This window comes from Lycium barbarum, chromosome 3 (genome assembly GCF_019175385.1).
Source record: "Lycium barbarum isolate Lr01 chromosome 3, ASM1917538v2, whole genome shotgun sequence".
NCBI classification, from domain to species: Eukaryota; Viridiplantae; Streptophyta; class Magnoliopsida; order Solanales; family Solanaceae; genus Lycium; species Lycium barbarum.
This window is the reverse complement of record NC_083339.1, coordinates 144,271,804-144,286,107: the sequence shown is the minus strand read 5'-3', so window position 1 is coordinate 144,286,107 and position 14,304 is coordinate 144,271,804. Positions and strand designations below refer to the sequence as shown.

Below are 14,304 nucleotides of genomic sequence, written 5' to 3'. Positions count from 1 at the left end.
CAAAAATCTGCTACAATTAAGTCATATCTAAATACAATCACCTCGACACCATTCCCCTGCCTATCCTTTTTGAGACATATTATGGCCATTCAAGAGCAACTTAAATTACACTGTTTGTGAAAGCCTGCAGTTGAACCTGTTTTAATTAGTTTCATGCTTAATTATGATAGGCAAGTTTTACCAGCAATTATTTCAGTTCATCCATATGAATCAATGATGTCATAGACTAGTATGAGTTAAGATATGCAGAAAGATCGTAATTGGGTCTAAACATGGCACACTCGATGGAAAGGCATTCTTTATGTGAGATCTAACATCAAACTGCAACCTAAATTGCTACCTTTATCGACATTCTCACATGACTCATCATTTTAGTTCCCACCTTTTGATAATTGAGAAAACAACTCACTTGTGATCCAAGCTAGCACTATGCTTAATACAATTGCCCCAAAATTAAAACATCAGGATTGTTTTAGTCTTTCAATTAAATGTATGTTCTGCTTCAACCAACAAAATAATGAAATAAAATTGAATACTCCTAAAAGAGATAACAGGCTCAAAACAATGCACCGCAAATTAAAGACAAGGCCAAAAGTACAGCACAAGGAATAATGCGCACAATCAACATACTCCTCAACCAACTCTATGAAATTAAGGGAGCAGATATTGTCCCAAACACCTAATTCAGTTTAATGCATTAACAGAAAATCTTAATTATTATTTGACTCAGGGCTTCTACTATTTTAAATACTAGAGGATGGACGAACGAAATATTGAACGTAACACTCACATTTCAGGGGCCGTTTATAGGGCTTGTTCAGAGTGTCTCAATAGTACTGGCCTGAAAATTATTAATTCGGACACGTACCTAGGGCTGGGCAAACCAGTCAAACGGTTCAAACCGGCCTGTACCGGTAACCGGTTATGGAACCGGCCGGTTTCCGGTTTAACCGGTTCCGGTTTACCGGTTTGAAACCCCAAACCGGAACCGGTCCGGTTCAAACAGTCCAAAACCCTTTTTTGTTTTTGTTTTTTGTATTATATATATATATTATAGTATTTATTAGTATATTGTAGGTATATTTACATATGTTATATAAGTTTATAAGTAAAGTTTAAATATTTACTGACTAATAGGCTAACAGCAAGTCAGCAATACAAAATATACGTGTATATATATATATATATATATTAAGTTATATGCTTAAGTTATAATGTTATACTACATATACCTAAAATATAATAAGAATATACTTATATATATCAATATACGTAGGTTATATAACTTTTATATATATATATATATATAGATATATGTTTAAGTTATATATATATTAATATATATATGTTTAAGTTATATGTATACTATATATAAGTTAAACATATATATATACTAAGAATATACCTGAAGTGTATTTTTAGTATATTTTAGGTATATTCCTAACTTAATACAAGTAAAAATATGAACACAAGTAAATAGGAGAAAGTTCAATGAGCCATATATTTTATTCATTCTTGGATAACATTTATTTGCAAGTTGTAGTTTTTTTTTTTAACTTGCAAAATAATACATGAGTTGTAAAGAAATAGTAGAATAATAAATTCACCAATTCTGAATCATTTCGTCAATTTTCCCCATATCATATTCGACCATGGAGATATCTTCAAAGTCTTCCATTTGGTCCAGTCCACTTGCTATCAATCTTCAATTTCTTCCTCTTCGCCTTCCTCCGCTTCTAAGTTTTGGTTGCGTCGCTCCGATCTAATCCAATCGCGAATGCACACTAGTACTTGCAAGCAATCGCGAATGCACACTAGTACATCCGCTCTACAAGTACTTCTAGGAATACCCTCAAATAACGGATTATAACAACGTTGAATGTAAGTAACAAACCCCAAACCCGAGGGAAAGGAAAATGGTAAACAATCATAAGCTACCATTTTATCTATTTCTACATGCTCTTTTTTCTTGTCATACTTAAAATTTCTACCGGTTCATGGGTCTATCGTCATTTGAATACTCTCCACATTTGAATCCGTTTGCTCTCCCCAAACATCCATATGTTTTTTTCTCATATGACCATTTAGTGTACCCGTTCCACCATCCTTACTAGTTCCTTGCCTAAAAGCAAATACTTGTCCACATAGGGTACATGTAACTGATTGGTTTTCCCTATCCTTAGTCATAAATTTCCAAATTTTAGCGGTTGGCTTACGAGTTCTAGGCGGTTTGTCTTGTTTATGTGATTGTGCAGGACATGTATCTCCTATGGGATTTTCGGGGGGTTATGTTTCATCATCATTATCATCATCAATTTCATTAAAAGTGTCGGTAAAATGTTGTTGCGTTGCCTCATGACCTAAAAGTGGATTATTTCCACCAACATCAATACCTAAATTAGGTGTTTCTTCCGCAACCCCTTACAATACCACTACTACTACCAGCACCACGTCTAAATCTCTTTGCCATTATTAAATAGAATTAATTTAAATCACAAGAAAATAAATTGCAACAAATTAAATTGCGTAAATTAAATTGCGAAAAATAAAGATAGAGTTGGAACGAAGGTACCAAATTGCCGGATTAATTTCCAACAAAGTGAAGGCGGCTAGAATTGCAAAGCCACCAAAGCTACTTCGGATTGTTGCAAAATCACCAACTCCACCAACAACATTATAATTGCAAAATTAATAATTGAAACTAGAATAAGACTTTATTTATTTGAGAGAAATTTAAAGTGGCTAATTATTGCAAAGTAACTATAATTCAGAGATTGAGATTTGAGAGAAAGAGAAGAGTGAATTGGTGTGGATTAAAATGAAAATGAAGAAGGGTTTATATAAGGGTAGGGAATGGGTTAAAGTGTTAAAAAAAAAGTTTGAGGGGGGGGGAATGGATTAAAATGAATTTATGGCCGTTTGGAAACGACCATTTTTGCAAGTGGACCGTTGCCAATGGTCCAATAACGGACAGCTGAGCCCAGCAACGGCTATATTAATTTTTTTTTTATTTCACCGGTTTAACCGGTCCGGTTTCAAAAAGATCAAAACTGGACCGGTAAGAAATAGACGGTTAACCGGAATTGGTTTCGGTTCCGATTTTACCGGTCTGGTTACCGGTTTGAACCGGTTAAACCGGACCGGTTGACGGGCTTAGGGCTGGGCATACTTCAGTAAAATCTATAAATTGGAATCGAAAAAATATTATTGAGTTATTGATATCACGCAAATGACTAGGTAACATTTTAGTGTTATTAGTGAGTTAATGGTTCAATAACGGTTGATCAATTCTATTAGCAAATTAACTGATAACTTAATAATCTTTATTAAAATTATAATTTTATTCTTAGGTATATAATGCCACCTTAGGGCTTAGAGACCTTCATTCTCAATTTCTCGTCTTCTTCAAGCTCCAAAAGATCTGAGACTTCAAACACTCATTACTTAAGGCATTACTTCGTCTAACCGCACCGTTAACAATCAACAACGGATAAATTGATAACTGAACTACTTTCGATCAATAACCGATAAATTGATGACTGAACTATTCTCGATCGATAACCGAATACCACATATGGGTGGTTCAGTTATTAATTTAAAATGTTTATAAAATGATAAACGATATGTCCAACCGATAACGTTCAAAACCATTAACATACTTTCTAAGCAAAAACTTTTAAACTTATAATCCTAAACCAACCATACGTACTTGTGCGTGTATAAGTTTTTTAAAACTAAATAATTACAAGTACAAATAAACATCATTGATTTTAAAACAGATTAAAATAATAACCGCCTTGTCTTTTTGCTTCCTCGTATTAAAAGAGAATTTAAAATGATAATATTACATAATAGGATCTGGCCACCAAGCTCCGGCTAGTAGTGTATAGATAGCGCATGCCAGAGAAACAGTAAACGATATGTTTGTTCCAACTCCTAACTTCAATAATTAATGGGATAAAATTAACTCATTTGTGTATCGTAATTTAACATCAAATCTCCAGAATCCTGAGTTCAAACGAGCAATTTCTTTTTTAAGAGATAACTCCAATTTCTAGCCCTGAAGACACATTTGATTCTAATAAGCATGTCCACACAATTTTAGCTTCCTATTTTTATCCTGTGCTATCTGGTTTTCAGATTATACAAACTACGCTACCATTCACATTCATAAGTTTATAGAGCAGGTAATGATTCCTGCCGCCATGAAAACTCAGAAAAATCCGCTGGCTCCGTGTAATCAAACAACCCGTCAACCGTCACAAAGTCGCCGTCGCCGTCGCCGTTACCGCTAACGCCGTCATTATCTCCTTCCCTTGCCTCAGGATCCATCCCGAAATCAAACGAGTCATAATTAGGCATTTCGGCGAATTCTGAAGCCTCCGTTATGAGGGCAGATTCGCCGTTAACCTGATCATAGGGAGGAGAAACTGATGGAGGTAAACCGAGCTCATCATCGGAGGCTTCGAGGAGGTAACCGATGTCCGGTCGGGAGTTGACGGAATCTGATGACGTCAGATCAAGTACTGTCTGTGGATCGCCGTTAAGTATCTCTTCCTCAAAGCTCTTCATGATATTGTCGAGATTCTGAATCTCCGGTGTGCATTCCGTTAAAGTGTCAGGCTCATCTAAGATGTCCAATATGTCTTCTCTTATCTGCGAGTGCAGGTACACATCTCTTTCCACGTCATCCGAGTGAGAGTCGACTCGGTCCAACTCGGACGAGTCTGTGTTAACTCGCTTGGACTCAGATGAGTCATCAACTGAGTCCAATCCTGACTCAACTCGGGTCCGCTTGTTGCTGTTATTCTCGGTTTTCAACTCTTTTTTCATGGTGTGAAAGGACAATATAGGTTGATTTGAAATGAGATGTTTATCTTTTTGAATAAAGTAATATAATATTAGTGGGGGAGGTGGGGAAGCCACAGTAGGCTATCGTGTTGAATTTCTACGTCTAGAGACAGATAATGGAAAAAGGAAAAGCAAAAAAGAGTTGTTTGCTTTTGGCAGTTGTAATTGTTTGTTGGTTATATAGTTATAGGTAAAAAAGAAGAGAGAAGGAAAATTTGAGAAGCAGTGAAGGAGATAATGAAGGGCAAGATACTTTATATAGTGGGAGAGAATAGGATGGGGGACCAAAGGGTGACAGCGATAAGATTTGGTTTTGTGTGTGTGGTTGAGAGGGGGGGGGGGGGGCTGCGGGGGAGAGCAGGGGGTGAAAGGAGACAAAAGATGCTGTTTTCAGGTTTAGATGCAAAGGTGTAGGGAAGTGGAGGTGGCAATTATATAAGTCAATAAAAATTTGGATTTTCTCCCTCCAACTTTTTTGGTTGTTACTTTTATTCAATTTATGTGGCATCATTTAATTTAACACAAATCATAAGATAAAAAGAAAAATGTTTAAAATTTATGATTTTAACAAATTTTATATATTTATGTGATTATAAATTATTTTATTAAAGATTGAAAGAATAATTTTAAAATTAGGTTATTTATAATTATTGATATGTGACTTTTTTTAGATAAACTAAAAATGAAAGAATATCACATAAATTGAGACGGAGAAAATATTTATATTAGAGCCTAATTAAATTCAGTTCACATTGAAAAATCATGTATTGAGGGTAAAACCATAATTTGGAGGGGAATTTTACATTTGTATGCCAATTGTGGCAAAATATTTACTCGTTTTAGCCCATCTTTTTTAAATTACCCGCTATGGCCATTTTTTTCCTCTTCAATTTTTTACTAGTCTTATACATTATTATACAAGATTTATACATTGTCGACAGTAGATGTATAAAGTTATATATTGTTATATAATATTGTATAATATTATAATATTGTATACTAGTCTTATACATTATTATAAACTTTTATACAAGATGTATACATTATCTACAGTAGATGTATAAAGTTGTATATTATTGTATAAAGGTGAATATTCAAATTGTGTCATGAAATGTTAGGCTGAAGTTTGTAATTTAAAATATGGGCTATAAATATGTAATTTTGACCCATAACTTATTTATAACTGAAATTTTTCCTTCATTAATTATACATCGACAAGTTAATGTAATGAGTTCATATTTAAATATTTAATAAATTTTTAATTTATATATGAGATTTTTGTTAAAATTATTGAGTTCGTATGAACTCGTATATTGCACCGTAGATCAGTCAACACGTAAAGCGCGCTCTAACATTACCGACTTCACATCAAACACACATCATATCAAACACCCAAGCACAAATTTCTCGTCAAGAATAAAAAAGAGTTCATCACTTCATAATTTTCAGTGATATTTTTGCTTTTTTAATTACTAATTATATTTGTTTTAATTTATGTGATGCTCTGTTTTTTACTCTAAAAAGAATGTCATGTTTTATAATTAAGAATGTCATGTTTTATAATTAGTATAAGTATCTAAAGTTTATTTTAGATCATAATTTTAAAATTTTCTTTTTTAAACTTTACGTCGAATTAAATGATGCTACATAAATTAGGAGGGCGGGTGTAATATAAAGTTTCTTTTAAATGGATGGGGGAAGAGAGTATTTTGAGAGTGGGAGAGAGAGAGAATGCATTATTTTATTTATATTTTATTTTAAATACTAGTTTACAATATATATAAGTGTCATGGGAGTATGAACACAGCTTTCAATAACTGTACCATGAATTTTATAATTTATACACGCAATGAATGTTTGTATCCTAAGTTATATAACTTGTACACTTTATCCTATTATTTTTATATCCCGCATAGATATATGTCGCAATACTTAATATTTATTTCCTTCTCATGTATAGACGTATGCATTTAAATTTTACTTCTCCGACACATTGATTTTCTTCGTGCACTTTTACTTAGACGTATCAAGTTCAATTTTAATTCTCATACACAAATTTATTTTCTCCGTGTACTTTTACTTGTTTACTTTTGACTTTTCACGTTCTTACTGAATATTTATTCTCTTCTCATGTATACATGTATGCACTTCAATTTTAATTTTTCGACACATATTTATTTCACCCGTGATCTATTCATAGAGTGATCCTACGATCGATACAGGATATAGACTATCTCATTCTTTATTCTATTCTATTTTTGGAAAAAAAAAAAGGGTGACTCAACTTATCTTTTACTTATTCACTTTTGACTTTTCATGTTATTTAAGAATTAATAAATGAAGTACTCCCTTCGTCCCATATTAGTTGGCCACGTTATTTGGCTTTTCGCGTTCTTTAAGAATTAATAAATGAAGCATTTCCTTCGTTCCATATTACTTGGTCACATTATTATACTTGATTTTTTACGTTCTTTAAAAATTAATAAAAACGAAATACTCTCTTCGTCCCATATTATGTGACGACATTATTAAAAATATATATTTTTCTATTATATATAAGCGTGGAGGAGGGACGAACACCGCTCCTCCAAGCTTGTACCATGAGCTTCACAAATTGTACACACAATGAATGCTTGTACCATAAGCTATATAACTTGTACATTTTATCAAATTATTTTTATATATATCCCACGTAGACATATTTCATAGTACTTAATTATTATTTTCTTTTTATGCACTTTAAATTTAATACTCCGATACATTTATTTTCTCCGTGCACTTTTACTTGTTCGCTTTTGATTTTTCGTGTTTTAGCTGAATATTTATTCTCTTTTGATGTATAGACATATGCAGTTCAATTTTAATTTTCCTATACAGATGTATTTTCTCTATGCATTTTAATTTGTTCACTTTTAATTTTTTACATTCTTTAAAAATTAATAAATTTCACGTGAATATATGTCATAGTATTAAATTTATAAAATACAAATTTTAAAGATCAATTAATTAAAATAAATAAATATATTTAATCCGTGATCGCACGGGCATATATGACTAGTAATAATTAAATGAGGTAAAGTAGGAAGAAGATGTGAGAGGTAAAGTTAGGAAGAGATGTGAGATGTGGACAGGCGCGTGTTCGGCGGATTCATATTTTAAGTCATCTTTCTCCATCCAATCCTCCTTTTTTTTTTTTCATCACCATCCAATCCTCCTACCATCACGTTTTCACGGACATCTTGCCTTTTTCTTTTCCTTTCCTTTATTTAGTTGTATTTGAATTCTCCTTTTCCTGTCTCATCCATTTCTGGTGTCCATTCATTTTAATTTCTTTTCAATTCCGCATTTCAAGTCCGTCTCCGGGCCCACTGTTTCGGAGTGAAAATATGTCTCTTCTTTGCTACTTGTCCTTCATCTCTCTGCAAGCTGTAGCTGGCTCCCACTCCCACATGTTCATAACATGTGTAAGAGCCCGTTTGGATCGGCTTATAAGCTTTTTTTATTATTTGGCTGTCAGCTTAAAGTTATTTTATGCATAAAATAAATCTAAAAAAAAAATTGAGCTCATTTGACTTAATTTATCTAAATCAGTTTATAAGCTTAAAACAACTTATAAGCAAAAAATAATAATTTAGCCTACCTCAATTTTATTTTTTTTAGCTTATAAGCTGTTTTCAGCTTATAAACTGCTTATTTTAAGCCCATCCAAACAGGCTCTAAAATATATATGTAAGAATTTTGTAACTTAGTTATAAATATTTTATATTATTTGTGCGTTTATGAGAAAATCACATTATTAATATTATTTTTCACCAGAAATATAAGCAACTGCTAGAAGTCATCACTCCTTCTGTTTCAATTCATTTTGTTTTATTTTTTTAGTCCCTTAAACTTGTCTGAATAGGCACATTTTGATTTGAGTTATGGAATTCAATAGAGATAACTAATTTCAGGTGTGTAAATGAAAATTCGAACAAATTTAAGGGCATGCATATGTATTCAGCCAAAAAAGAATTACTTTGTAAATCTTTACACTCAACATCACACATCAACAACAACATATCCAGTCAAATCCTACAATGTGAGGTCTGGGGAGGGTAAAGTGTACGCAGACCATACCCCTATCTCGGAAGACAGGCAGGTTGTTTCCGAAAGACCCTCGGCTCAAGAGAAATCACAACGGGAAAGGTTAGATATGCACAAGCAGTTCAAAGCAGAATGCAAATGAAACTAAAGAAAGCGAATAAGTCAGAATAAAGAAGTCTGGAAAAAAAAGAACAGTAGCTACCACTGATAAATAAGATAATCGAAGTACAAGAAACCACATACAGTAGCAAGAAACAAAGGACAATAGACTATAAATCGAAACGACTGCCTACTAGCCTTCTACCCTAATCTGAGTTCTCCAAAACCTCCTATCTAGGGTCATGTCCTCGGTAAGCTGAACCTGCGCCATGTCCTGTCTCAGCACCTATCCCCAATACTTTTTCGGCCTACCCCGACCTCTTCTGAAACCATCCATAGCTAACCTCTCACACCTCCGCACTGGAGCGTCTGTGCCTTTCCTCCTCACATGCCCAAACCATCTCAGCCTCGCTTCCCTCATCTTGTCCTCCACTGATAATACTCCAACCTTATCCCGGATATCTTCATTCCTAATCCTATCTCGTCTGGTGTGCCCACACATCCATCGCAGCATTCTCATTTCCGCAACTTTCATCTTTTGGACATGAGAGCTCTTGACTGCCCAACACTCTGCCCCGTACAACAAGGTCGGTCTCACAACCACTTTGTAGAACCTGCCTTTAAGTTTTAGTGGCACCTTCTTATCACACAGCACTCTTGAAGCCATCTACCCTGCCAATACGATGTGAGACATCATCATCAATATCCCCATTTTCTTGTATAATAGACCCGAGATATTTGAAACTTCATTTCTTTGGGATGACCTGGGTACCAAGCCTCACTTCCACGCCAGACTCATGTGTCACGTCACTGAACTTGCATTCCATGTACTCTGTCTTGGTCCAACTCAACTTGAACCCTTTAGACTCCAGAGTTTGTCTCCAGACCTCCAGCTTAGCGTTCACTCCGCTGCGTGTCTCGTCGATCAAGACTATGTCATCCGCAAACAATATACACCATGGCACCTCACCTTGAATTCGTCGCGTCAGACAATCCATCACTATAGCAAATAAAAATGGGCTAAGAGATGATCCTTGGTGCAACCCCATCTCCACTGGGAAGTACTCCGAGTCTCCTCCTACTGTCCTTACCCTGGTCTTGGCCCCCTCATACATGTCCTTGATCGCCCTAGTGTACACTACAGGTACACCTTTGGCCTCCAAGCATCTCAATAAAACCTCTCTTGGCACTTTGTCGTAAGCCTTTTCTCGGTCGATGAAAACCATGTGCAGGTCCTTCTTCCTCTCCCTATACTGCTCCACCAGTCTCCTCACAAGATGGATGACTTCTGTAGTTGTCACGACCCGACTAGGGGCCGCGACGAGCACCTGGTGCTAGCCCACCCGGGCGCCCTCTTTACTTACACTTATGCTTACTTATAGATGAGCCGCATAATTAAACATACATTTCCTTTCATTCATCAAACTAGTCCCGTTTGGACTACAAAACCTTTATATCATCATTGGCATTTGTGCCGCGTCAATGTACATGGCCGACAAGGCCAACAAAATGATATACAAAGCATAGGCCGACAAGGCCAACAAAATGATATACAAAGCATAGGCCGACAAGGCCAACAAAATGATATACAAAGCATAGGCCGACAAGGCAGACATATCTAATCATATACACGTGACTACGAGTCTCTAAGAAGTGTATGACATAACACATGAGCGGGACAGGACCCCGCTATGCCCATAAATATGTACACAAAAGAATGAGTACCCAAAAGCTATGGCTCCGAAGGAAATTGAGCTCTATTATGTAATCTCTGAATAAGCAGCTATGAATTAAGTCTGTCTCCCTGTGCACCTGCGGGCATGACACAGCGTCCACAAACAAAAGGACGTTAGTACGAAGAATGTACTGAGTATGTAAAGCATGATCAATATCAATATGAAAGAATAATAGACAACATATGAAGTAGCATAGGAGGGGGAGACAATAATATCATCATCACTGCACTTACTTGCCTTTCATATGAACTTTCCCTTTCTCATACGTATTTGTATACACACATCATCATCTGTATTCTATAATAGTACTCGTACCATATTTGTGCTCGCATTCGTATACATGCCCTTATTCGCGTTCATATACATAGTCTTTCATATATATAGCATTCACATAGCATACCCGACCACGTAAGGTCGGTGTTTTATACATACTTGGCCAACCAAGGCTCAAGGTCACTCATACCTGGCCCTACCAAGGCGTCAGGGTTATCCGTACCATCTGCAGATGTGTGCGCGCGTTACGTAATCACATATATATATATATATATATATATATATATATATATATATATATATATATATATATAAACATATACTCTACCCGGCACCATCAGCTCGGGGTTTCATTATAGCCCTTCATAGGCACACATACATATAATAGCCCGTAGGCACCTTTAGCATCATTACCATTTTCATCATCATTACTATCATCATCATTACTGTTACGTCTATATTATATGCTTACTCGTCTGATGAAGAGCGTAGTACAATCGTAGTACATATTGAGGGTCGTGAGCTTACGAGCTCGGAAGATCAATCATTTGAAGACAACATACTCGTATAGAGGATTTAGAAGTTTGGCCAAAGAACCATGCCTTATGAAAGAAGGGTTAGCCTTACATACCTTTTTGTTGCACTATGCCACACTTGCGCGTTCTCCTCCAACGTTAGCGTTTGTACATTCATTAAGGTCATACTATCGTTAGCATCGAAAATTAGCATACATGGCTAAAGCTAGGGAAAATCGGACAACTATTCCCTCATTTATACAACATTCCTCCATATCGTAATTCAACTCACAAACGTCGACAATACATTCACAATGTCATGACAATGGCCATTAGTCATTCACATTATCTACATTCTCAATTTACTTTCTTTTCTCCATATCTATGGCTATGACGCATGATTTCGTCCATTCATACATAATGTCTATTTCATGGTCTTTCAACGTCATTTACAACATATTCATATCACAACATAACAACAATCATGATTCAACTCCAACTAATCGCCTACATGGCACTATTTATCATGCCTGACCCATTTTATCATGTTCTTCTTCAACCCAAGTATTTCAACTCTTTAATACCTTAAGCAACATATAAATATCATGAATCTTACCTTAGATGTTGTAGGAACAAGCGTTAGTTGATAATACTCCACTTTGAGCAAACCCTAGTTTTCTCCATTTGGATTTCTTGACTTTAGATGACCTTTGATGGGTTCTTACTCTTGATTCACTTGGTCAATGTTGTTGATGACTTATAATCCTTGAAAACTTGTATAATAAATGTAGAGAGAGGTTTTAGAGAGAAGGGGTGCAATGTAGAAGTGAAATGAAATAAGCCTTGGTCCCCTTATTTAATGACTTAAAAATCTGAGTTGAAGTGCACAGTGGTCGTGAACTGGATTTACAGTCCGTATTCCAGTTTACGGACCGTCCTTCATGGTCGCCTTTAACCATTTATGGACCAGAAGCTCAGGCTGCAACATGGTGATTTACGACCATGGTTTACGGGCCGAAAATCACTTTACGGGCCGTATTTCAGGTCGTATTTTACCATTTGCGCGACTGGCAGAAAGTTGAAGGGTTGCGTGCCAATTTACGACCTGCCAGTTTACGAACCGTATACCATTTTACGGTCCGTATTACACTTTACGACCAACTGGGCAGATTGCAAATCTGCAACTTTTCATATTTGTTAGACTTTTCATTCTAATCATCCACATCCGTTTGCATGCATTGTTCATCCCATACCTTGCCTTATCTTAGCCAACTTTCTCGTCTTACATCGGACGCCCTTGAAATCTCGCCTAAGGTCATCAAACGTCATTTCTTACTCATGGAGCATCATACACTCGCACTCATCACTAGTTCATTAGCTTGCGTTCCAACGAAAAATTTTCCGAGGTGTAACAGTAGTCGAGCGCCCCGGCATGAATCCGAACTGGTTCTCTGAAATGGGCACGCCTCTTCTCACCCTCATCTCCACCACCCTTTCCCACACCTTCATAGTGTGGCTTATCAGCTTGATCCCTCTATAGTTGTTGCAACTTTGAATATCACCTTTGTTCTTATACAAAGGGACCATCATACTCCACCTCCATTCCTTAGGCATCTTCGCCGTCTTAAAAATAACGTTAAACAATCCAGTCAACCACTCCAAACCTGCCCTGCCCGCACTCTTCCAAAACTCCTCAGGGTTCTCGTCAAGACCGGTAGCTCTTCCCCTGCGCATCCTGCGAATAGGACCCTTAACCTCCTCCACCTTTATACTCCTACAATACCCAAAGTCGCGGCACCTCTGAGAGTACTCCAAATCTCTCAACTCAACATCACACATGACATACCTAAAACCACATAATTGAAAAAGCATTAGTACATTACACACATTTTAATTAAGTTCACAAAATCAAAATTTTTTGATTGTGTCAGATTAGGACCAACAAATTGAGATGGAAGGAGAATATATATATATTTTTGGTATCTTAATACAGATTTGTACCACAAATATATAGACCTTAAAAGTATGTGTTTTTAAATTTTAAATCATTTACGACCATAGATGTGAACAATACTTTCTTTCTTATATCAGGTTTGTGTATTTCGGTCTCTAATTTTACAAGTCGTAATTGAAAAAAATTGGCTATTTAATATTTAAATGGTTGGTGGGTGGCTATTTAAATTTAGTCTTCTTGTTTATATTTTCATTTTTTCCTTTTCTTGTGCTCGTGACGTGTTCTTCGCGTTTTCCCTGAATTTCATTGGTTCCTGTACGTGTCACTGTTTTCTTTCCGTATTTCTTCCTGTAGACCGACCTGGTAAAAGAAAAAGAAAACTTTGACCCCACAAGTTCATTTTTCTACCCTAAAACATATTTTAGCGTTAAAAAATAAGTAGGTGTTTGACCATAAATATCAAAAATAAATTCACTTTTTTTTGAAATTTTTGAAGTTCGAGTTGTGTTTGGTAATAATTTTTGAAATTATAGCTTTTTGATGAAATGTAATTGTAAAAAAGTGAAAAAAATGAATTTTTTTTGAAAAATAAGTTTTTTGAATTTTTAAGTTGTATTCCCGAATATTTATGCCTAAACGCCCAAAAATGAAAAAAAATCGAAATAAAGTGAATAGTTTTTATGAACAAACGGCACCTAAATTTCTCTCCAACAAATTGTAAATCCATTGGCTTAGTAAACGGACCTCCTACATTTTTAGGCCTCACATCTATTTCGCTCGCAAGAGTGAT

At 35.5% G+C, this 14,304-nt stretch overlaps 1 protein-coding gene across 1 annotated transcript; it reads right to left on the bottom strand.

Moving 5' to 3' along the window:
• Positions 1-3,941: 3,941 nt before the first annotated feature.
• LOC132633289 (uncharacterized) lies at positions 3,942-5,098 on the bottom strand. Its single transcript, XM_060349596.1, has one exon. The coding sequence runs from the start codon at positions 4,831-4,833 to the stop codon at positions 4,177-4,179; it is 657 nt and encodes a 218-aa protein (XP_060205579.1). The 5' UTR covers positions 4,834-5,098; the 3' UTR covers positions 3,942-4,176.
• Positions 5,099-14,304: the final 9,206 nt, after the last annotated feature.

Coding starts and splice junctions, on each gene's coding strand:
- LOC132633289 (XM_060349596.1), bottom strand. CDS start 4,833: ATGAAAAAAGAGTTGAAAACCGAGAATAACAGCAACAAGCGGACCCGA.